Below are 23800 nucleotides of genomic sequence, written 5' to 3'. Positions count from 1 at the left end.
TTTGTTATTGAAGCTAGCTATACGTTCTCTCATAGTCAACTAATTTCGCTTTCTTGAATAATATCTACAAAAACTATTTTTCGGTTGGATCAATTTCCACTTTGGTTTTTCACAGATACGAGACATCTGCAAGGAGCTGATCCTTACCGATGACCAGCTTCGTATGGTCATGCAAAAGCTGGACGATGAGATGAACAAAGGCTTGTCGAAGGCAACGCACGACGATGCAATCGTCAAGTGTTTCCCGACCTACGTTCAAGACCTTCCCGATGGCAGCGGTAAGAGAACACCGTACGACTCTCACGATCGATAGGAAGTCAATTTATTGTAACGAGTCAGAATGAATCAAGAACGAAGAAAATAACGATCGTGTCTGTTTAATATTGCACCTGCTATGAACCAGCTGCTCTGATTCTCGACGATCAATCTCGAAATGTTTACTTCCGACAGAATTGTTTTAAAATATTCACTGACGTCCATACGTCTTGTATTTCTAATCGTCGATGACGAGGAAACCTATAGCTTATACTACCAAATTTTCTTTGCAGCAACGTAATATGTATAATTTCATCGATCCTGGGGATTTTTAGTTTGGACAACATTACTTAAAAAGTGCATTTTTTAGAAATCTGATATTCCAAAAGTATTAATTGCAAACTATTTATTATTTATACTGTTAACATCAATTTTTTTGACTCTCGATCAGCCCTAGAATTTCACACTGGACAAAATTATTAATTATTAATTATTAAATTAGTATAAATTATTATTTAAATTATCATTAAATTATTATTAAATTATTAATTATTTGAAATATCCCAATTGGAATTATTAATTTACAGAGAAGGGCAACTTTCTGGCTCTGGATCTGGGCGGAACGAATTTCAGAGTTTTACTGATCACCCTCGAGGGCCAGAGTTTCGACATGAAGAGCAAGATCTACGCCATCCCGCAGAGCCTTATGCTAGGCACCGGTACACAACTCTTCGATCATATAGCCCAGTGTTTAGCATTGTTCGTCAAGGATTTGAACCTTCAGGATCAGGTTCTACCCCTTGGTTTTACGTTTAGCTTCCCGTTGGATCAACAAGGGTTGACCAGAGGTTATCTAGTCAGATGGACGAAGGGCTTTAATTGTAGCGGTGTGATCGACGAGGATGTGGTCGGTCTACTCGAACAGGCCATCGAGAGAAGAAGCGTGAGTACTTTCTCTCCACTCTGTAATTAATTTGATTCATCTCTTTCTCATTCTCGTTAATTAGTTAACAGTGTTTTTAAAATGAAACCGCCATTACGATTAAAATATTCACATTCACTTGAGCGAGCCACTGTCTCTTTTAAACTGCTAAACTTACGAATGAAACTCAATTTTAAAGAATTGCGAGGTAAAATTCCATCCCACGGAGATTCTATTTAAAAAAAAAAAAAGAAAAAAGATTATGTTTAACCTGCGACGGATTGACTACGTATAAAGAAACAGAACAATCAACACGGACAAGTTCTAAATTGGTCAGTGATTTCGCAACGTTCGCGTTAATGAGAGGCAAGAGTCGAAAACAATGGCGGGGACGATTTAGTTGCATGCGTACATAACCGGCCGTGGCTAATTGCAAAACCATGCTAACTATGATTTATCGTGCAGGACGTGAAAATCGAGGTGTGCGCCATTCTAAACGACACCACTGGCACTCTGATGTCGTGCGCATGGAAAAACAGAAATTGCCGTATTGGACTGATCGTCGGTGAGTGAAAAAAAAAAAAATATTTTTTTTCCCTCAATTATCAATTGTAAATCATAATGAAATATCTTTCATATCCGAACGTCCCCATTGTCTGAATTATTTAACATTTGAGCGTTTCGCCATTCTGTTACACAAACAGAACGTTTAATTATTAGATTGGCCAAGAGTTTTAAGTAGGTAAAACATACTAAAGGTTAAAGCTTGTTTTCGAAGAAGAGAAATGCACGATTTGCCACTGATTTCAAAATATTATCCAAAATATCTTCGACGTGTTACTTTCGAAAAGGAAAGAAAAAGACCCCGCTACATTCTCATTTTTATCGTTCAAAATTCGGTTTGTATCTCTTCACGACGGGGGTGTGAAAGCATCGTGAAAAACCTTCTCCAAGATCTCGTTTTTTCGCTTTGAAGGGACTGGCACCAACGCTTGTTACGTGGAGAAGACGAAGAACGTGGAGTGCGCGATTCCGGGGAACTACGTGCCGGAGAAACCGTACATGCTGATCAACATCGAGTGGGGTGCGTTCGGCGAGGGTGGAGTTCTCGATTTCATTCTGACGGAGTTCGACCGCGCCATCGACGAGAACTCGATCAACCCGACGAAACAGTTGTTCGAGAAGATGATCTCCGGCATGTACATGGGAGAATTGACCAGGCTGGTCCTCGAGAAGGTGGTGAACGCTGGGCTGCTGTTTGGCGGAAAGTGCCCCAGCGATCTTAAGAAACGGGGCAAATTCTTTACGAAATACGTTTCAGAAATTGAGAAGTAAGTAGCCAATATCGTAGCCAAAGCCTTTCTCTCCAAAGTTCTCTGCACCCGTAATGTTCCTTTCGTTAACTTTCCAATGCTTGGAGACTTTCTATAATCTTCAGTCTGACGAGCAAGAGGAAAGAAAAGGATAAAGGAAAATTGTATCGCGTAACGAATTATTCTAATGTAATTTCTGTTGTAGTGTAATAGTATTATTTACTTTGAATTCTTCTGTAACTTTCAGTACAATGAATAACGATGGATGGCTTAGGATGATAAAGGGCTCTTTAATTAATTATTTTAATACAATTTCCATCGTCAAATGTAATGACAGTATTATGAATTTAATAGACGATTTTCTCTGACGGCGAGTAAAAGAATATAAATCAAAGACAAAATAACATAAGCCAGAGGTGGCTAACTGGCGGCTGGCGAGTCCTTCTCCCCCCACTTTTTTCCCGCTGTGCATGAGAGAGTGGGGAAATTTCAATGTAGTGGAGAGATGCAGTGGAGGGGGTAACGCTAGCGATCAGAAAAGTAGGGGTAAGGGCTCGCGGGCCGCCAGGTAGCCATCTCTGACATAAGTTCAGTATCAGTAGATTCGAATTTTTACGCATTTATAGAAAACTCACACGCGTTCACAGAATAGAATATAATATGAGAAAATATTATTGAGAAAATTAAAAAAGCGTACACGATATCGAGATCTTATTTCTCTAATTGCGTTTTCAAAGTCTAGTCATTCAAGAGAATGGTATATATATATATATATTTTGATAAAATCTAATACTTGTTCTTATATTGCACTTTAAACATAAATATTACAATATTGCTATTTCTGTGAAATTAATCACTTTCATTTATACTTCTTTGCCCAATTACTATAGAATTATAAACAGAATTGAAAGATTCGTTTTGTTATATTGTATTTGCCATTAATTTTACTTTTCGCGCGTTTCAGCGACGCTAAAGGGAAATACACGAATTGTCGCGAAGTACTAGCCGAACTGGGGCTACGAAATGTAAGTGATCAGGATTGCGAGAACGTCAGGTACGTTTGCTCCGTAGTGTCGAGGAGGGCAGCTCATTTGGCCAGCGCTGGGATCGCTACGTTATTGAACAAAATGGGCGAAGACAACGTCACAGTCGGAATTGATGGCTCGGTCTACAGATTCCACCCATATTTCCACGATCTTATGACCGAGAAAATAAGTCAGTTGCAGAATCACAAGGTGAGATTAATAGAGTACAAAGGGTCTGCTCGACGAATAAAGAAATAAACAAACGTGCACGTAACAAAATCCCACCCACAGGGTGTCTTAAAGAGAAGAATTTTGTCCAAGTCACATGAATTTTGATGATATTCGATCAATTCGACGGCAAAACATTCGATGCAAAGTATTTACGCGTGTTGAAATTTTAGGGATCGATTTTTAAAAAAATTTTGAGTGATTCGCCAGTTATCTTTTATCGTCCGGTTCAAATCTGACGATTTGGACAAATTCGTTCGATAAACTTAAACACTGTTTTATATTAATTCTGTTTTCTGTTTTCCAGTTCGATTTAATGCTCTCGGAGGATGGCAGCGGTCGTGGAGCGGCGCTGGTCGCCGCAGTGGCTGCCGGGCACCGGTGAAGACAACGGCTGTGCCGCGTCTTCTCCTCAGCTTAGATTAAATTAAGTTATGTAACGCAGTAACGAATACAAATTTGACACACCATTAATAATAACACGTACACAGAAAATGCATGAAGTCACGCGTATGTGCCGAGGAAGAAGTCGAAGATACCTAGTTGTTAAACGTAACTAAAGGAAGAAAGCGAGTTTGTGCGCGCGCGAGAGAAAGAGAGAGAGAGAGAGAGAGAGAGAGAGATGTGCAAGTAGAAGAACGAGTGAATACAGAGAGCAAGGTGGAGAATGAGTGAAGTGTGAAAATACGAAAGAGAGAGAGAGGGAGAGAGAGCTGCATATACGCACTTGTACATAGAGCTAAAACGTAGCCTAAACGCGCGAAATGCGTGGAAGCAGCGATACATGGAGAGAGTACTTACGAATCGTAATTACGAAGCATATTCACGACGTTAGATCGGGGAAGAAAGCGATTTATAACGAAGCGTTCTCGCTGGAAACGCGGTTGTACACGAGTTGCAAACGAATAAAAGGAATAAAACGAAAACGTGTGACACAAAAAGTCCTATTACTGCCATAAGTGCAGCCAGATACGTATACGCAGTCAGAAACATGTGAAAGAAAAATGAATACACGTGCGCCTAGATGAAAGGAATTTGAACAAAATTTGAAAGAATTTATAATCGTCTTTCTTTACTTTTTGGCTTCTCGAGGATGAAAGGCTGCGTGAATTTATCGGCGGTACACGCGTGCGCCTAACTCCGGAATATATTTCGTATTCGTATCGTAAAATATATATATATATATATATATATATATATATATATATATATATATATATATATATCGACGACGCACCGGTGGTCGATTTCCGGTGTTCCTTCTTGACAGAACAGGCACAAAACAGGCGACTGGTCGGCGATCCCGCAAGGCCAGCCCCCCATTTCCGTTTCACCGAAAGATGTCGCTCCGAAAATCTTCAGGGAAGAGGATAAAGAAGAAAGCAAGGGATGGAGCGTGGTTCACATAGAGCGATTTATAAATTATTTGTATTGTCGTTCCTTTGTCCTATCGGTGATCTTACTGTGACACTTGGATGCGTAAAACCGAGAGAGAGAGAGAGAGAGAGAGAGAGAGAGAGAGAGAAAGAGTGAGCAAATGAGGGTTAATGCGTTATGCGTGAAAGAAGTTCAGTATGCAAAAAAAAAAAAAAAAAACGAGATTATATATTATATATTAATATCGAGATGAGATAAAAAAAAAAAAGGAAAAAAATGAATAACACGTAAGAAACGAAGAGACGAAGAGATAGTGCGGACAGATATTTAGAGGAAGTGTGTTTTGCAACAGTTTATTAGAGAAAAAGGAAAAAATGGAAAAAAAGAAAACAGTTGTAGTATCGTTTGAAGTATTTTTAGATTTATACGTCACTCTTATTGTTACGATGACGACGATGACGATCGTATACACCGACAATTTTCTAGCAATGTCTCGAGAACGACGATCCCTCGAACACGTTCGCATCGATGTCGCGACTTAAATTGTACAACGTACATTATTAAAGAAGAAAAGAAAAAAAGAGAGAAAAAAATATTTAAAAAAAGAAAAGAGAGAGAAATAGAAGAGAAGTGTGTGAATGAGCGCGTATATGAATGAGAGAGGTTGATCACGAGTCGTGACTCTCGATACTGTGTCTTCCCGTCACTCTCTCGTGTCGAGAGGCGAATATTTCTTTGGAGTTCAAAGGTCGATGGAGCAGAAACAATAAACGTGCCGTTTCCAGAGAAAATTTAGACGGTTAGCTTTACTATCGTTTTGTTGTCGCGGAGTTGTAATAAAAACAAGATACTTGGACTCCCACTTCTCCAGTACTTTCTTTCACTTTCGATCATCTTGCCATCCATCATCAACTTCACGCGATATATAATTTACATTTCTGAAGAGAGCGTCGCTCGACATCGCTATCTGGCGACCTCTTTGAGTCAGAATAATTTACAATATATCATTACGAACGTTACTCAATACTCAAATTCTTTTCTATACGCTTTGTATTTATAGCGTATCATGGCATCATTCTTATAAAAAGCGAGGTCTGCCTCATCGAGGATCGTTCATCGATATCATAAAGACGCGACGACAAAAAAATATTAGGCGAATCCTTTTCTTTCGTAACTACGATATTAAAAAATAAAATTTGACGATAGAAATTGATTAAGAGGGATTGCAAATGTTGCAACGTTCTTAATGAGTCAATGTACGTTTAATTAGTCACAACTGAGCTTTTATTCAAAGGGAAATTCATAAGAAAATTCTCTAAATTAATACGTCTTAATGGTTCTAGCTTCTGAGGAAAATGCACTTGCATCGTTTTTCTCCTACACACTACATGCACGATCATTTGTTCGTGTCAATATAAATTGCATACATGTTAAAGAAGGAACAGCTGAACCGAATTATGTACACCACGTCAACTACTATTATTAAAACTAATGAAAGCAAGTGGAGGAGATAATTAGTAGATGAACTTTTGTTGTCAGAGCTATCTGATTACTTTATCCTCCGGACAAACAAATTCTATTACATCAAATGATACTGATACCCCTTATCTATATAATATCAATATAATGATTCGATTAATTATAGATATCTATATAATTAAATGAAACAATAGCTGGATATTTTCAAAGATTTTAATTTACAAAAAAAAAAAAAAAAAATTCGCATTTAATCACGAAAACAAACAAAAGAAAATCATTCAGCCGAGTACTGTACGAAAATGAAAATAAAGATTTGTAATCTCGTGTCTATCGACGCGAACGTGATCGAGAAGGAAGAACTATCGCTCCTCTATCTTTGCTCCAAAGTATTTCCTCCTGCCGCCTCGCGCGCGACTCGAAAGCGCGGCCAAGTGTCTCGCGTCGGAGTTTTCGATCGTCATTCGACCTGTGTTCTTGTATTACGAAACATGGTGGCGGGAAGAAACGTGTCGGTCGAAAACTTCAGCCAGGAGAGGCAGGAACGTCATCGAGTGGTCGTCGACGCGACTAGAGACAGCGTCGTTGCTGTACATGTACTTATTTTCGTCGTCGCTGCGATAAGAACCACGCGACGTGATAAAAATCGCCTGGATGGTGAAATCGATCTGTCGGCCGAGAGACGGAGGAAAGAGGAAAAGAGGATTCCTTCGTTGTCGTTTCACCTGAGAGAGGAGGATTCTCTCTCTGTTTCGTTTCGAGTTTCCTCCAATCGAACTGTATCAAACTCCTTCGTTTCTCCGATCACTCGCTAGTCTCTGGTCACCGATGCTGCGACGACTATTGAGACTGAAGGTGGTGAGTAGCTCTGCCGCGAGTATAGTTAGCGCGATCACGCGGACCCACGTTCGATTTTTAACGTCGACGCCGGGCGTGAAGAAAAGCGTCGTGGCATATTTTAATTATCGTGGGGCACCCGTGATGACCGGCGACGCGATTTCGTTGTGATTTTGTCAGTGATGCTGTGCGATCTCGTAGTTTTCAAGTTACTAACAGACTGTGGACCTACCCAGAGAGTATCATTGAAACAGTAGAACGGCAGAACGGTTGTTTTATGTACGAAATATTGTAAAAAGCAGTGTGTACATATTATGTGTGATTCGAATTTCCTATAAATGCACAAGCGTCCGCGGTCTATCTATCAGAAACTTGCTTAGATCTGTACTTCTGTTCAAGAGCCTCAGGACGCTTTTTATTTCTAATATTCAACGTTTACGCGAGGTAATAAAATTTTCTCAATTGCACGCGTTTTATAACGCAGTTGTTGACACATTAACTTTACAAACTATCATTTCATTTTTCCAGTTTTTATATGAATGTGATACTTATCCTGAGACTTTTCAGCGAGGTGTACACCGCTTGCTAAAAAATTTGTAACATTAACTTAGGAATGAAATTGTACGATTTCTTTTTTTATTAACTCATTTTACAAAAGACGGTAAATAATTAGGATATATTAAGACAAATTTTTGGATTTGTACAATCCTGAATTTTAAATGTCCCAATTCCGACTAGATTATACTCATTGAAATTGGCATTAGAAATTACTTTGATACTACAGAAACCCAGAAACTGAATTCTAATTATTAAAATTGATATTCGAAATTATTAGAAAGTTAGGAAATTGGACTACAACTATTGAAAATTATTGAAATTGATATTAGAAATTAAAATATCAAAGATTATTATATGCTAGAGACTAGAAATTTTTGAAATATCGGACAACCACTCTGAAATTACTCTGTAATGTAAAAATAAGTCGAGCAAGTAAAATTTCGCCGTTTAAGTCTTCGTTGTTAAATGGTAGACATAAAGCGTTCACTGTTGCGAAATTTGAACGACATTGCGTCACGCGTCACGCGTCCAAAAAAGAATTAACGTGACAGTGAAAAAAGAATGACAAAGTACGAGTATGGTCGCACAGAGACAGAGATTCCTACAACGCGAATAATTCCTTTTTAGTCGAGCATCGAATTACTATATTCGTAAGAGGTTGCGTAAGGAAAATTAACGGCTCCGAAAGACGCGATGTCCGTGCTATTAATCGATTTGAATCACAAATAGATGCTAAATCGTTCGATGAGATATCTATTAGAGTATTTAGTAGGAGACACGTTGTTTTCCTCGATCAATAATTAAATCAATTCGTTTCGAAGGAGCGGATAGCGCTGTGAAATATCGTCAAAGACAGCGAATCGAACACATCGGCGGAGCCTGAACCGCTTTTCAGAGCGTCGTGACATTTTTTTATATTTACGCACTGGTTAATGTTGTTGAAATGTGTACACGTTGAAGGTGCAAAATAAAAGTCATCGTAAATCCTGTTGCTCACGATCGATGTGCCATTATTATACCGCGTTTGTACATTGAGAATATATATATTTTGGGGCTCGATCGATGTTTCTAATATATATATATTTAATTTATGTACTTAATAAATATTATTTAGATATTCAAGTTTCGTTACGTTTATACATATCTAATAGCTTGATGTACCGATAAGATAGAATTTCTAGTCCTAAAGAAATAGTGTAGTAAGTAGTTTCACTTGCGAGTGGGAGGGGTTACAATAAAGATAAAGTTCCTGTTGAAAAGATATACTATTTGCATTGATAAGAAAAAAAGGAAAGAAAAGAAAATACAAATTGGGGACAAAGATAATTTTACGTTTCTTAAAATTAGAATATGAAAAGATTGATATATCTCTTGAATTTATCAGAATCTTTGATTCTGATAAATGTATATATATTCGTAATAGCTCTATTGCAGCGTGTAGACAAGTTTCTTATCAGTGATCGACCGATTTGGATTGTACTGCAAAAATGATCGAATAGGAAAAATACCGGTGATAAGAAAACAAGAAATTTCGTTAAACGTTTCTACATTTAACTTCAATCATATTTAACATTAGTCTGGACTCGTATAAATAACCTGAACAGGAATATTAAAGTATTCAGAGTACAAAAAATTAAAATATTCATTCGTTTCAAATTGCTAGATTTGCATCTGATAATTTCTCAACCTTGAACAAGCCTAATCAAAACGTAGTTCCTGTATCGATAGTATCTTCCTTGCACGCCGCCAGAGGGCGAACGAACCGTGTTTATATTTGCAAATTTATTACTCTTCCGATGAGAAATTCCACGTATATTTAAAACACATTCCTACTTTTCCTTGAAAGAAACCTACTCTTTGACGAGGCTAATTGAAACGAAAGCACGTCTCTCCTTTCGATCGTCGTGCCGACGTCATAACGATAACACCGACCTACCACCTGGTGGCAGCAGACAGGAAACAAAACACGTCAAAGCCGCAAAGTTTCGCTGCCGCAGCGACAGTGAGCGATTGCACGGCGATACGAGAGCGAACAATGAGAAATTATGCAGAAGTGGGTGAATATCACGCGAGAAACGGGCAGGAGGCGCGTGCATAGCGTGAAATAATCGTGTAGTAAGATCGGACGGTGCATGAAAATGATTAGTGGTATTCAAATCGCGCTGAAGAATGCCATTGACGTGGTAAGTGATAACCCCGATAAATTCCGCCGTTTCGTCGTTGGTTCTCTTCCCGATCAACGCGACTGCGTACCACGTTCGCTATTTGTTCGACCAAAAAAGAAAGAGAAAAAAAAAAAAAGAAAAGAAAAACACGCACGTTTTTATTCGTAGAGCATAATTAACGTAGAGCAAAAGACGTTTTTAGGCTGTATTCATACATCGGTGGTACTATTTGCAGAAACAACGGTGTTTCTTCAAACGTCTTCGACTGTCGCATTCCATCACACGTGCCATTGTATTTATTTACGTTCTTCGTAGGTATATCGATTTGCTGCATGCCGTGCCTTTTGACCATGGTCGATACGCCGCACTGTCCACTCCTGTGGATTTTTTCTTCCCGTATGTTGTGCGCGCACAGATCGATTTTTAAATCGCGCCCGTTTGGCGCCCGTGAAAAAGATCCAAATAAACGCAACGGCGTAGCGGCAATGCCGGCCCCGCGCGAAACCTGCCCATCACGATCTCGACACATCGAGAGGGACGTCCTCTGATCGTTCCGAACATGTACGCCGTTATATTTAGCGACTTATGTAATTATTTCAAGTTACATCTGCATACGAGACCAGCCGTGGCTCATTAGCATGTGCACGTTTAATAACCTGCCGTGTTTTGTGTCCTACCTGTTTTTCCTCAACGACGAGACGAACGATGTAACACGATCGCGCCAGTCGACGTTCCGATTATCACGTTGCGTTTTCACCGCCACGATAGGAAACGACACTCACGAGTTTTTATCGTTTGCAGATAGCACCGCCTGCCACGCCGCTGCAAGACTTCACCTATCATTGGAAACAGCTTATGAACTTTTATGTGAACCATCTGACGGATTGCAAGGTGCCCATACAAACGACGGGCATACCACGGCATTTGGACAGATTGCTGGAGATATTGCTGGATGAGGAGAAGGATGAGACGGAGCCAGGGCCGTGTCTCGAGTACCTGTTGCAGCACAAACTACTGGACCTGCTGGCCACGCTCGCCAGCGCGGAAACCCCACCCGGGATGAGAACCATCTGTTTGTCGTTTCTGAGAAAGTTATTAGGAAGATCCAAGTACCCTTTGTTGCATCACACGTCAATTTATGGGCCGGTGCAGCGACTGATCGGTCTCTGCAATGGGAGCCCACCGTCGCCGATGGAAGCTGAGGAGGTTCAGTTCCTCCTTACGATTTGCTTCCTAGTTTGTAAGTATCCCCACGTGACCAACATCATAAACGACGCGCCGACCGTTCAGAGGCACAACGCCTCCGCCTCCGGAAGGAGTTCCGAAAGGATGGAAGTGGAGAAGGTCACCTACATCCCAGCCAGACGAAGAAACAACTTTAATCCGTTGTTCGAACCGTTGGACACCCGAGCGGTCACGTTGATCAATCCCAACTTGTTCAGCTCGGAAAATGACAGGAGACTTAGATTTGCGGAATCTAACAGGCCATCTAGTAAGACTGAAACGACGAGAGGATCATCTAGCCAATCGAACGGATCGATATCTTCCAGAGACGTGGAGAACGCCTCGCAGTCCTCTAGTCCGATAATCCAAAAACCGATATCCGATGAGAGTTCGGTTGTCGCCGCGTCATCTTCCGACTCTCAGGACTATGACGTCTCGCAGAAGGGCGAGGATGTCGCTCTGATGAACGAGATAGACACACATTTGCAGAATCTTCAGGATCTGCGATTGGACGTTGAGTATGGAACTGCTTACGAGGACTCTAATTGCGCAGAAGGGGATCAGAGCCTTCTGAGACCGGAAACGCCACAGAAATCGAAATGCCTTCTATTAGATGCCTTGTTGAGTTACATAAATACCGCGGTAAGCCACGGATTTTAATACTTTCACCTAAACTGGAATCGTCGGTTGATATCCTCGTTTAAAATACTGAGAATTTATTGGATCTCTTAAATGAAAAAAAAAACTTGAAACTCTTATATATATATGAGAAGTTTGAAGAAATATTAATTCTTTAAATTGCTAATTAATACTGTTTAATTAAAACTACTGTTTATTAAAATCATAACAACTTTTTATATCACTTTGTTACTGAAATTCTGCATTAAATTCAATACTAATAAAAATTATCAATCAAGTATTCCACCAACATGATATTACCATAATAAAATATTCCACATTGAAGATTATTTTAAGTTCTAAAGTGCAAAGAAAAATTTACAGACGAAAAACGGTCCCTTTTTCAGGATAATACTGTGAGGATAAGAGCCTGCGAGGGGATAATGGTCCTTGCATCACTGGACGATTCATCGTTCGCTCAAATGGTAGCAAACAGCGACTTAGCAATCCTGATATCGAATAGATTAGAGAACCTGTTCAACGCCATTCCAGCGCACGTCGATCCAGCAGAGATCGACGGCGTGGACGTCACTTGGGGTTTAGATTCGCCAGCGTGGACAAAGGAGAAGAAGTTTTCTGGATGCAGACAGGTCGCCGCGTTTTTCATGTGGTTCGATTACTGCAATCAACTGATAAGGGAAGCACATCCGGACGTGGCGGACGCGCTGGCGAAAAGCATTAGAGTGAACTTTTTAGAAAAGATCGTGACACCAGCACTGGCTGAACATCATGTTGTTCTTATTACTGCATTGGTTACTAAATGCTTGAAGGAACTAACATCTAATGCCTTATGTATAGGTTTGTATATAATTGTATATAATTGTAAAACGTAATTGTTTCAATGTAATTATTAGAATTAATGCAACCCTTTCTTTGTTTCTTGTAAATTAATATTAGTGAAAGTTACTCTTTTTCTACGCTGATACATCGATGATTTTTTTTTCAGAAATAAGTTATTGGCTGGTGGGCCAAGACAGAGGCCCAGAGATACCAAACGTGTGGACGTCACCTGTACTACATAGGCTGATAGATAATTGTTTTACGGACAGCGAGGATTTAACGCTAGAAACGTTAAAACTATTCGAGGAGATGATAGAGAAACGAAACGAACACATACTGCATTGTCTCGTGCTGGTATACTTATCGACGCGAGGGTATTACGATAACACCGCAGCAGATAGTGCAATTGCATCTTGGAGCGATGAGGAGGATGAGAGAGAGAGGGAGAAGAAGGGTTCGCTAGATCTCTCCTACGAGCAAAGCCACAGTCGAACATTAGCACCTAGTAATATTCATAGAATTGTAAATTGGTAAGGAATTAACAAAAAGTCGCACTATTACACGTACAAAAAGAAACGCTTCTGTCGAGAAAGAAATTTTACAACAAAAACATTCGCTGTCATTCGAACAAAGTGATTCAATCGTATACGTACGTGCTTATAGTACTTGACAAATGTGACATGGAATGAAAAAAAAAAAAATACTTTGAACGTCAACAATGAATGTCAATCAATCGCTTCAGTAAGTTACCGAGTGACTATGTTGACAAAGTTTTTTTCATTGTATGTGCTAAAGACCTTTGAACGTTCTGAAGACTTTTTTTTTCACATAACGATATTTGCACATGTAATTGAAACGGTGTGCCGTGGAATTTTTAACGTAATATCGACCTCCGTTTCAGTTTCCTGTCCCTGATTCCTCGTTATCTACAAACGGACACGGATGTGAACAATTACGAGCGGTACATGGCTGACTTAGAACGACAGTATTCCACTGTGCTGACAGACTGCTCGTTAATGGCGTGGCCGTTAGAGGCGGTAACTATAGACGATTCTGCAAGTTCCGATTCCAGGCCGGAAGCGGACCATTGTTCCGTAAGATTTTACATGGGGCCGTTTATGACGATGCTTTTTGAGAAAGTGACGAATATACCAAGACAAAAGTACGAGGTCAACCTACAACTGACGGTGGTGATCTCGAGGCTCGCGCTCTTGCCTCATCCGTACCTGCATGAATTTTTACTAAACCCGTTGTTACCGTTAGCGCCCGGCACGAAGAATTTGTTCACCTGTTTGCAAAAGGTTGTCAAACAGTTGGTGAACGAGGTACCAAAGACGCCGGATCATAAACAAATGCTGAAGGAGACGCGAGAACGATTACTAGAAGATTGTTCCCACGAAGGGTAAATGTGCGAAGAATTGGAAGGAATTGCATCGTTCGTTGTTTAGTGATTTTAGAAGATTAAATTACATTTCGTAATTTTCAGGGAAAAGGAGAATATTCTGTTCGAAAGTGTGATCGTGACGGAAGAATTCTGCAAGGAACTGGCTGCGATAGCATACGTGAAATACCACCATTCTATGTGATAATTAATATCAAAGAAAGCGATGTAAATTATAGGATTTAATTACAGTACTATGGCCGAGTAAATTTACTTAATGATCGATCAGTCAGTCTAGATACGCTTAAATAGAAAATTGTTTTTTGTGATGAATTTGTAAGATATACGTATACCTTAAGTATAGCGATTATTATATTAATGTTAATATTTACAATCACTTATTTGCACAATTTAACTTGTGACTCTAATAAAGAAACTACTGAAAAACCATTTCTGATTTGATCATTTTATATACAGAAATTTTCTATAATTTGTAATCTCAACAACTTGAATTACTCCTGTAGTAATTATAAAAAGATATTTAAACTGGAATATAATTTTCATAAGTGCAACTAGTTTCAAAGTCATATGATTCATATCAGAGTAAGTTATTAAAGCTACTTCATATTGAAATAAGTGACATGACACGTGTACTAGTTTACAAATGGAAAACACATCAGCCATTTGTATGCAATTACTTATAAATAATATAACATCATATTTAAGTGATAATACTTGCAAAAGTACTTCAGTTGTTAAGTTGAATAATGAAAATTTGGCAATAAATGGTGAATTGTATTTTTTACCTAGCCTTAAAGTATGGAAGAACTTGTTGAAAGACACAGACAAATGTGATGAAAAGTGTACAACAATTTTACAACATTTCCTGTATGTTCGAAATGGTGAAACGGATAAGGCTGATGCGAATATTGCAGCAAACCAGGTAAAATATAATAGAAAATGTAAAGGAAAGAAACATAACCTAATTCTAAACATAATGGATATTGATTTTTGTTTTGCAGGTTTTACAGTTGCTAGTATCATCGAGTAGTAATTGGCCTATAAAATTACATAAATATTTTTTAGAGAAGGAAAGAGTCTGTTTGTTTTTACAACGTACTCCTCTTATAGAGAACTCAATTAAGGCAGTCATAACATCTAAGAATAACTTTGGGAAAACTTTCTCAACCAACAAGATTTTTGCTTTCAAATCACTTCAAGATAAGGAATCAGAACTCACAACTAGAAGATTACACCTAATACAACGTGTCACTGAAAAGATTTTGACCCTTCATGGCTGTGAAATATCAGAGAAGCACTCTGATTACAAATTTGTATTTACTTCTAAGTCGCAGGGAAATTTAGAAGAAAATTATGAGAAGTGTGTATGTGGTGTTGTGAAAAATACAGAAACAAAGTGTAAAGAGACAGAATTAACGTACGAACAGTATGTTAACAACAAAATTAAAGAATTGAAAGCATTAAAAGAACATAAATATTTCGAAGCACAAAAATTTAATGCAGAAATGGAAGAATATTTCGTCGAGAATCTTGCAAAAGCAATAGTGACATTTGAATTATTATCTGTAAAACCAAGTCGTCCTGTTTTTATTGGATCCAACATTGCAACTGATAAAAATACTACAAACACAAAAGGTTTTTTCAATTCAGAATTTTGCATGAATTTTTTAGAACTTGCAAAAAGACAGTTTCTACTATTGTTAGTTTTTAGGTGCGTGTTTTATATTATATAATGCAGCAAGAATAACATCCATTATTGAAAAGTACAATGATAAAAGATTAAAAGGAGAATATCCTGATTTACCATGTGTCAACGATACAGATTTTTCTTTGTTAAACCAAGAGGTATTTTATTTAAATAACACTAAATTTTCAGTATTTTCAATTAACAAAAGAAAATAGACAATAACTTAACAACTATTTATAAATTCTAGGAAGAATGGGAACTTGTATATAACTTTATCATTGGATATCAACAAATGATAAACCATTGTGTAAAACATAATGCTGTCTTCCAAACAAATCCACAAGTTATTTGTATATTTTTGTCCAAATTGTGTCAAAAATTTAGCATCTATTATCGTAGAATTAGAATTTTAACTGTAAGTTTTATTTTTAATCAGTATTAATAATTGACTTAAAAACCTCATTGCATAATGATTTATTATTTATATATTCTTGTCTCACTATAGGAAGCATATGACCATTTGGTTCCAACAATGATTGCCAGATTATACATGCTACATGCATTACAAATTGTGCTTCAAAATGCACTTGCTTTCCTTGACATTATCCCTGTATCTCGCATGTAATTTAATCATGGAAGAATTTTTTTTATCAAAATTATACGTTTGACAAATTAATGTACAAAATGATACAAAAAATAAATAATTGTATATTAAAAAAAATAATAAATAAATGAATCAATTAAACAAAGTTGATTTAATTTTCTAATTTTTATTTTACAAGTTTTCAAGTCGTTTAATTTAAATTTGTTTTGTTTTTTCATTTATAACAAAAAATGAAGGAATAGTGCAATTCTAGATAATAATTATTTTTATAAATTTATTGTTACTTTTTTAATCAGTTAAAGATTTATTAGATTAGTCAATTATTTATTGAAAGACATGATAAAACTAGACTTTGTTAAATCATTCTTATTGTATTACCTAAGTAGATGTGTATCTGCATATATGTATTATATATTTATAATTATACGTATATTTATTTCAATGATATTTTTTAATAATTACCGAATCAGTTACATTACAGACAATATTTTATCGCGTGTGAATGTGTTAATTTTAAATATATTACGTGAAAAGATAACTAGCAAAAATAATTTTCCGTTATAACATAACAAACGAAAATAATAATTACATTTTCAAATAACGATGAGTGAAATAGTAAAAACAATCACAATACATATAACTGTAAATACACGTGTGTATTTTTTCAAATGTAATTCTTTATTTTTTAAATTAAATACAATTTAAACAGAAATTGCGGATTTTCTTGACTTACCAAACTGTGTCTTTGAAGAAATTTTTCTAACCTTTGATGATAATCGAAGAAATCTGCAAATTACGGTATTTTTTTCTCCCATGACATGCATTTATCACTACGATAACGTATAAAATGATCAAACTTCAATAAATCATATCGCAGAACCGTTACGTTTAAACACGGTATCGAACGCTGTACTGACCTCGAGAGACTCACAGGTATCGGTTTGAAAAACTACGGGCGACGCCAAATAGAGTGCAAAAGGTGGCGCGATTATACGAATTTTCAAACGCACTTTTCTTAAATTTCGTAACACAAGGAACGATTAAACAACGTTCCGAGAGCTACTGCATTTAAATTATCTTCCATAACGTATAAATTTTCTCATAATAGGATTGAATAGATTGCAACGAATCGAAGGGAGTGGAATTTAAACGATTAAAAAATCGATCCTATTATTATAAGCTAATTTCCGATGCAATCTCGGTGACATCGAGTAATTGATCGACACGTTACTTTCTCACGTCTAATTTGTCAGTTTCAGCGTATTGGTAAACGGAAAATGGGAATACCTACCAGAAGGAATATCGCACGTGAAAAGTACACGCACGATAGCGTGTAAGAGAGCGAAGTGAGGAACACAGCCAGCTGTTTGTTTTGTTTTCGGGCATGAGATTCACGTGACACGACCGGTGCTGGTGGCGGCCCGCACGGCAGCGTCGTATTGTCAACGGTGATTGGCCGAGGCAGTGCACTCGCGCACCGCTCAGCCAATCAGCGGCATCGTAAGAAACGACGTCTGGTGCTTCTACGGTGCAGAGACGTTTGACATCGATAAATGCGTGAGAGTGCTCGCGAAGTGCGGAGGTATCAGGCTGTCGCTCGCTCGTCGGCTTGTCGTCGTCGTCGTCGTCGTCGTCGCCGCCGCCGCCGTCGTCGTTGGGGGCTCGTTGGCTCGTCGCCGTCGGTCAGTTTCGAGCCTTCTTTTCTTTGTCCTTTGACTAGCCCCCCCACTCTGTACCCGCGAAAACCTGTGCAGAGAAGTAGTGTTAGGCAGTGCCGATCCACACACAGTGTCTGTCTTTCCATCGTCGCTCAGCTGCATCTACTTTCGTGTGTGAGCGAACGTACCCGGCGTGCCAAATGTCACTAGGTGGACGATAGAGTCGAAATACATTCGATCCCCTCGACGTCGCTTCGTACGTACGTACGCACGCGTTTCGTGTATGTACGTGCATGTGTACAGTACAGGCCGGACAGGTAGCACACGTTCACGTTTAGGAATGACTGTTGTCAGAAACGAGTGTCGTTAGTGTATCGCCAGATATGCGGTACAACACTCGCGTGATCCTCAGGCCGCTTCGTGTATACTGCGTATATCGCTCCTACTCGCGTACTCGCGTTGACGTACATTCGCACACAAATTTCTGCGAACGTGTGTATGCACCCACCATGTTGCCGTTGTTTCTTGTATGGGAACCACACTCATTACCGATCACACACAACATACATACACATACACACGCACCTATACACGTATCGACGCGCGTGTGCGACAGGCATGTTGCGCGACGTAACGTGCATGTGTACGAAAAGTCGCTTGCAATCCAGCCCGAGAACGGAATCAAGGGAGCGCCTTTCTGTGTGCTCATCGTGAACGGGAAGCCAGTACGAGCATTACCGTGATCGGCCGCGTATCATGCGAGTGTCTAGAAGATTTGCCCCTTTTGTGTGTCTCGCGCGTGACAACGTACGTTTTCTCTGACGAGTAAATTGCGGTTTTATTGGCACACCGCTCGACTCGGTTTTTGCGTGTGTGTGTGTGTGTGTGTGTGTGTGTGTGTGTGTGTGTGTGCGTGCGGTGTGTGCCCGTCTGCGTACCGCAAACTGCGTATTGCGTGAGTTTCACGGGAATCGTTGACCTCGCGACCAAGTTGACCGAGTTACGCGCGTGGATCGAGAAAAACAGTGAATAGAATCGTCCGCGACCGAACTCGATTTCCTCCCGAAAACAACAACACATTTCGACGCTCCGTTTTCGGCGCTCCGTTTTCGACGCGTAGCCGATCGTGTTTTTTTGCTCCTTCGTTTCGGTCACCGCCGACACATACACACACGTACATGTATGCAGCTTGCGTTACACGTCCGAAATATCGCGTCTTCTCCCAGGCAGCTCTCGATGTATCTCGGTAATATCTACGCGTTCAAGGTCAGCGCACGAAGCAAGTAGCCGGTACTTGTAAAGTGGTCGCACGCACATACGCGCTGTAACGCGGCACGCCGATACTCATTTCCTGACCAAAAATAATAGTTGGTCGAGCGCGCGCAAGTCGAAACGGCCGGCGATCGAGGTCAGGTTCTTTCGCATTCGTTGGTCCGCTCAGTCGTCGGGCCGTTCGGTCGCCTGCGTCCGCGATAAATTACCGGCGACACGCGTAATCTCGATCCTTTCGACTTACCTAGTGACTATACATACTCTTTGTAGCGTGCTTCTTTCCAATTGTACTGTTCGCGCTTGTTCGCTCGCGCGCGCTCTCTCCGTTCTCCCTCCCCCCCCCCTCCCCCCACGTCGCCGTTTCTCACGTCTTTGTCGCGTACCCGCGGAACACGGCCTGTCGGTTCGCTCGCACGCGACCCGCGTATGGAAGTGTGGAGCAGCGGTGCGTCGTATTCTCTTGCCTCGCGTACATCCTAGCCGGTCGTTCATTCCTCCCCCTTTTGTCTCTTTCTCTTCGTTTTTCTCCTCCATTTTCACGTGGTTTGGTGTGATCGCAGTGATTGTTGTGAAACGGAGGTGAAGAAAGAAGAGAACCAACGAAATCAGGTAGAAGAGAGAGAGAGAGAGAAAGATAGGGAAAGACACACGCGGTACCGAGTTGAAGTGAAACACCATCCAAAGGAAAAAAAAAAAAGAAATAGAAAAGAACTGGCATTGTGAGCAAAAGGACAAGTGAAATTGGAAGTAAGATACAGAGACGTATATGCGGACACGGACACGGACACGGACACGGACACGAACACACGATCGCGGACAAGATACAAACGGAAAGTCGTCGAACGGTGAGAGAAAAGAAAGCCACGAAGGGAAACGGATCGCGAAATAGCCGACGGAATATATGCCGTGATAGAGAAGGAAAAAAAGACAGCAACAAAAAGGAAAAAAAAGAAAAAAAAAGAAAAATAGACGATTCTTGATGCGTATCGCGGTTGGAAAGGCCTGGCCATCGATTTGCCGTCCGCGAATCTAGTGCGCGTTTGAAATCGGGCTAGCCTCCGAGTAGTGTGGCGCGCGCGCGCGTGTGTGTTACGTGCATCTAAGCGAACGCAGCCAGCGAGGCGCGCGGACGGAGAAAAGGAGGAAGAGGTGGCGGTGGTGGAAGAGGCGGTGGAGAAGGAGCGGCGGTTGAACAGGCGGCCGGGAAGAAAAGTTCGAGAAGCAACACCAGCGCCAGCCAACATCAACATCAACAACAACACCAACACCAACACCAACGCCACCACCACCAACAACCACAATAATAACAGATCGGCCGCGCGGTGTATAGGAGGTGCTGGTGCTCGTCGTGTGCGTTCTGAACGTTTATTGCGTTGTGTGTCGCGCGCGCGCGCGGCAGTGATCGTCGGTGTGTGTGCCGGGATTGCAGGGAAAGAGGTAGTGAACCGAAGCCGCCAGAATTACGCCAAATCGGGGAAATATGAGCATTGCTGCCCTACTACAGGCTGCCGAGTATATTGAACGAAGGGAAAGAGGTGAGTACTGCCCTGTCGTCTATATGTATCACGCGTACGCCTACACGTATTTCTATATGCGTGGCTTTTCCCTTTTCTCCCTCGCGAACGCCGGCAAGTTTCATTCGCGGTTGTGCCTGTATGTGGCTCGCGTGTATGCGCCATGTCATTGGCACATGGCAACGAACGCGCGTTGCACCGTCGTCGGATCTCGGAACGCGACCTTTGTTATTACGCCTATCCTCAGCTCCGCTTCTTCATTCTTCGTGGCCCTTTCTTTCATCGGTATCGCGATCATCGTTCTGGAATCGAAGCCTAGACGGAAAATCACCTTCTTTGTTTCACCTATTAACTGTACGTGCGGCTCTTTCCCATCCAAACCACGTGTGAAAACCTGGGTTTTAAAAGTTAAATGGGTTACAAAAATTATTTCCGACATCGGAATTTTTCGTATTCCCTCCTTTTCACAGTTGATATCAAACGGTTTGGAAATGGAATGGAAGTATAGGAGGGCCAGCGTGTAGAGTCATCGGTGGCTTACGTCGTAGCACGGAATACACATGTTATTAATAAGTACAGATAAATTTTCCAATATCGAAACCGGACTCTGACACGCTGCAGCGAGACTAGATTTTTTTTTTGTGTTCCGTAACTGTGCGTTTTGGAGCGCGTGACCTTCACCGGTGTGTACGCCACTGTGACGCAACGTGCAGCGCACGCTGCAGCCGTGTCGCGGTGCACGTTCGTTTTTCGGCCAACCGACGACCAAGCACATCAGCAAATGTACGTGTATGTATAATACATACACACACACACATACATACGCGTTCGTTGTGCTTTTTCGCGATGTGTGGGTGCATATCATTGTGACACGTAGGTCGCGTCCGTCACGTATACACGTATGCGTCAGAGTGCGCGAAGAAGCGGTAACGATGATCTCATTTTATCACTCCACTTATAATACCGCTGCGACGTAGTCGATGCTGCGTTTGCTCGCGTTATCTCTTTCCTCCTCGTTTCTCTTGCATTTTTATTAACTGACCGTCTGTTTAATAAAATTCTATCCACTTCTCTAGTTGATATCTCGATCTCTCACGTTTCGAACATTTTGAGAGACGGAGCGTGTATGCAGAAACATTTCTCTCTCAAATGTGGCAAACAAGCATCTATAATTAAATCTTCGATGAGGGTCAAAACAACTATGCAACTATCTCGTTATCGTCACGTTTCCTAGATCAGTGTTCGTCGATTGATGTCCATTTAATCGAGAGCGCATCATCATTAGGCGCAAGTTTGCACTTCGGTTTGTCGTTGATTCTCGCGAGATTCGTAAAACAAAACCTCAAGATTCCTCTCTCTCCCCTTCTTTCCAGCCCGTTTCTTTTAAATTCACCGGGCCGCTAATAGCCAACTGCTGCCAACGTTACAAATCTGTTTTTCCCCCGAGCGAAAGCCGCGCGTGACGTAAATAACCAAAATACACAGATCACAACAAACGGCTGTCGAGTTGCATTTTTCCGCGACGCTACGTTTCGCTTTCGAATAGCCGGTCGAGATTTACGGTGTCGTAATTCTTTCCTGTTTCTTTTAAGATCCGTGTGGTACGGAGCGCGTGTGACGTACACGTACGTACGTATGTACGTACGTACGTGCATATGCACGGAACACCGCGTATAGCCACGTTCATACACACGTTCGAGCGAACACTCCGAAAGAACGGCTTCTTTGTTTCTCCCTCCTCTCCCTCTTTCTCTCTCTCTCTCTCTCTCTCTCTCTCGTCTGTTGCCGTGCATCGATCTCTCGTGGTTAAAGCTCGCATCACGCGAACAAGAGAGGGACGTTTTCGTGTGCGCACGTTCGTTCACGAGTAAAGGCAGCACACCAGCAGTCGAGCCCCAGAAAAAGCTTTCGGTTTATTGGCCGCGGTCTCGTCAAGTGAGAGAGAAGAACAAGGGGGGAAATCACGGGTGGATCGTCGATCGAGCATTAACTATTATTGCTCGAGGGTACGCGAGATAAGGCTGTTACGTTATTTTAATCGGTCTATTTGGCACGGTTTCCCCGAAAATCGCTCGCGGACGACGCGGCGATTGTCCAAAATTAATTGCCCGCTCAAGGCCGCTTCCATGACCGCGAAACACGTATGCACGCCTCGCGAGTGACATCTGTTTTTCTGTATACCTCGTGACTGTATCCCCGTGGCAAGAGTCAAAGTTTCAGTCAAGTTTCCCGATGCAAGTTTCGCTGTACCTTTAAAGTTATTACCTTCTAATTAGACAGCGTCGCCAAAGTTAAAATCGTTCGATCGATCTGGCCACGGTGAAATTCCACGCGACAAGCTTCAAGCTGCAACGAGCCGAGCTTCAAGCTGCATTCCCATTTTGATCGCGATGCAAGCCCGCGGCGAAGTTCTTCACCGAGTTGGTCGGTTGCTCGCCGGCCATTAATTGACCGGTCGATTAATTTCGTAGCTGCTCGCAGTTTCGCACGGACCGGGGTCCGTTCTTTCGTAACCTCGCCCGTTTCGAACGTTCCGGACGTTCGATTGCGAGGCCGCGCTCCGAGCTATCGTTAAGCGGCTTCCGTGATTTCCAACGCATTCGACGAGCGTTAAGCTAATATCGCGCTCGATATTAACAAATTTCGCCGGCGGAGTTACGGCCCCGTGTCGAACGAAACGAATGGCAAATTAAATTGTTGCCGCTCCGGGAGAGGAATTCTCTCTCTCCTCTCTCTCGATCTCGTTCCGGGCAGAATTCGCGCTGAATCGCTCCGTTGACGATCCCAGCGACGCGTTTCCGATTCTTCTGTCGTTTCTATAAAAA

At 41.0% G+C, this 23800-nt stretch overlaps 4 protein-coding genes across 12 annotated transcripts in view; all 4 read left to right on the top strand.

The window, feature by feature from the left end:
- Positions 1–20378, top strand: part of LOC122527876 (hexokinase type 2) — a 54247-nt gene extending 33869 nt beyond the window's left edge. For 4 of the 7 annotated variants that reach the window (XM_043652444.1, XM_043652442.1, XM_043652446.1 and 1 more), the window contains exons 2-7: positions 116–278; positions 843–1198; positions 1643–1742; positions 2154–2508; positions 3455–3725; positions 4051–4731. In XM_043652444.1, coding sequence (XP_043508379.1) covers positions 116–278; positions 843–1198; positions 1643–1742; positions 2154–2508; positions 3455–3725; positions 4051–4128 — 1323 coding nt within the window. In that variant the 3' untranslated portion in view covers positions 4129–4731. Of the gene's footprint in view, positions 1–115; positions 279–842; positions 1199–1642; positions 1743–2153; positions 2509–3454; positions 3726–4050; positions 4732–20081 lie in introns of those variants that run through there. The other 3 variants (XR_006306429.1, XR_006306430.1, XR_006306428.1) reach the window with 3 other exon arrangements.
- On the top strand, positions 6839–14669 carry LOC122527873 (FHF complex subunit HOOK interacting protein 2A-like). 3 transcript variants are annotated; one of them, XM_043652437.1, is made up of 6 exons: positions 6839–7454; positions 10958–12022; positions 12406–12856; positions 13005–13368; positions 13740–14240; positions 14325–14669. In XM_043652437.1, the coding sequence occupies exons 1-6, from the start codon at positions 7425–7427 to the stop codon at positions 14422–14424; spliced, it is 2511 nt and encodes an 836-aa protein (XP_043508372.1). In that variant the 5' UTR covers positions 6839–7424; the 3' UTR covers positions 14425–14669. The 3 variants fall into 3 exon arrangements, with proteins under 3 accessions (XP_043508372.1, XP_043508371.1, XP_043508370.1); XM_043652436.1 differs by lacking the exon at positions 6839–7454 and adding an exon at positions 9878–10174; XM_043652435.1 differs by lacking the exon at positions 6839–7454 and adding an exon at positions 10780–10863.
- On the top strand, positions 14761–16655 carry LOC122527878 (DALR anticodon-binding domain-containing protein 3-like). The gene is made up of 5 exons (XM_043652448.1): positions 14761–15162; positions 15242–15875; positions 15952–16085; positions 16175–16342; positions 16433–16655. The coding sequence occupies exons 1-5, from the start codon at positions 14884–14886 to the stop codon at positions 16550–16552; spliced, it is 1335 nt and encodes a 444-aa protein (XP_043508383.1). The 5' UTR covers positions 14761–14883; the 3' UTR covers positions 16553–16655.
- Positions 20379–20601: 223 nt separating the features above from the next.
- The window catches only part of LOC122527885 (max dimerization protein 1-like), a 13310-nt gene continuing 10111 nt past the window's right edge, over positions 20602–23800 (top strand). Inside the window, exon 1 of the mRNA XM_043652463.1 lies at positions 20602–20996. Coding sequence (XP_043508398.1) covers positions 20942–20996 — 55 coding nt within the window. The 5' untranslated portion in view covers positions 20602–20941. The remainder of the gene's footprint in view (positions 20997–23800) is intronic.

The sequence above is a fragment of the Frieseomelitta varia genome, unplaced genomic scaffold (genome assembly GCF_011392965.1).
Source record: "Frieseomelitta varia isolate USP_RPSP 00005682 unplaced genomic scaffold, Fvar_1.2 scaffold_236, whole genome shotgun sequence".
In the NCBI taxonomy this organism is placed as follows: Eukaryota; Metazoa; Arthropoda; class Insecta; order Hymenoptera; family Apidae; genus Frieseomelitta; species Frieseomelitta varia.
The sequence above is the reverse complement of the archived record's forward strand: the minus strand, read 5'-3'. Positions and strand labels throughout refer to the sequence as shown.

Excerpts from the sequence above, each read along its gene's own strand:
- LOC122527873 (XM_043652435.1), top strand. The coding sequence starts at position 10,795 with ATGTGCACGTTTAATAACCTGCCGTGTTTTGTGTCCTACCTGTTTTTC. Across the intron at positions 13,369-13,739 it reads ATTCATAGAATTGTAAATTG|TTTCCTGTCCCTGATTCCTC; the intron begins GTAAGGAATTAA and ends CCTCCGTTTCAG. Across the intron at positions 14,241-14,324 it reads GAAGATTGTTCCCACGAAGG|GGAAAAGGAGAATATTCTGT; the intron begins GTAAATGTGCGA and ends CGTAATTTTCAG.
- LOC122527878 (XM_043652448.1), top strand. The coding sequence starts at position 14,884 with ATGGAAAACACATCAGCCATTTGTATGCAATTACTTATAAATAATATA. Across the intron at positions 15,876-15,951 it reads AAATACTACAAACACAAAAG|GTGCGTGTTTTATATTATAT; the intron begins GTTTTTTCAATT and ends GTTAGTTTTTAG. Across the intron at positions 16,086-16,174 it reads TTTCTTTGTTAAACCAAGAG|GAAGAATGGGAACTTGTATA; the intron begins GTATTTTATTTA and ends TATAAATTCTAG.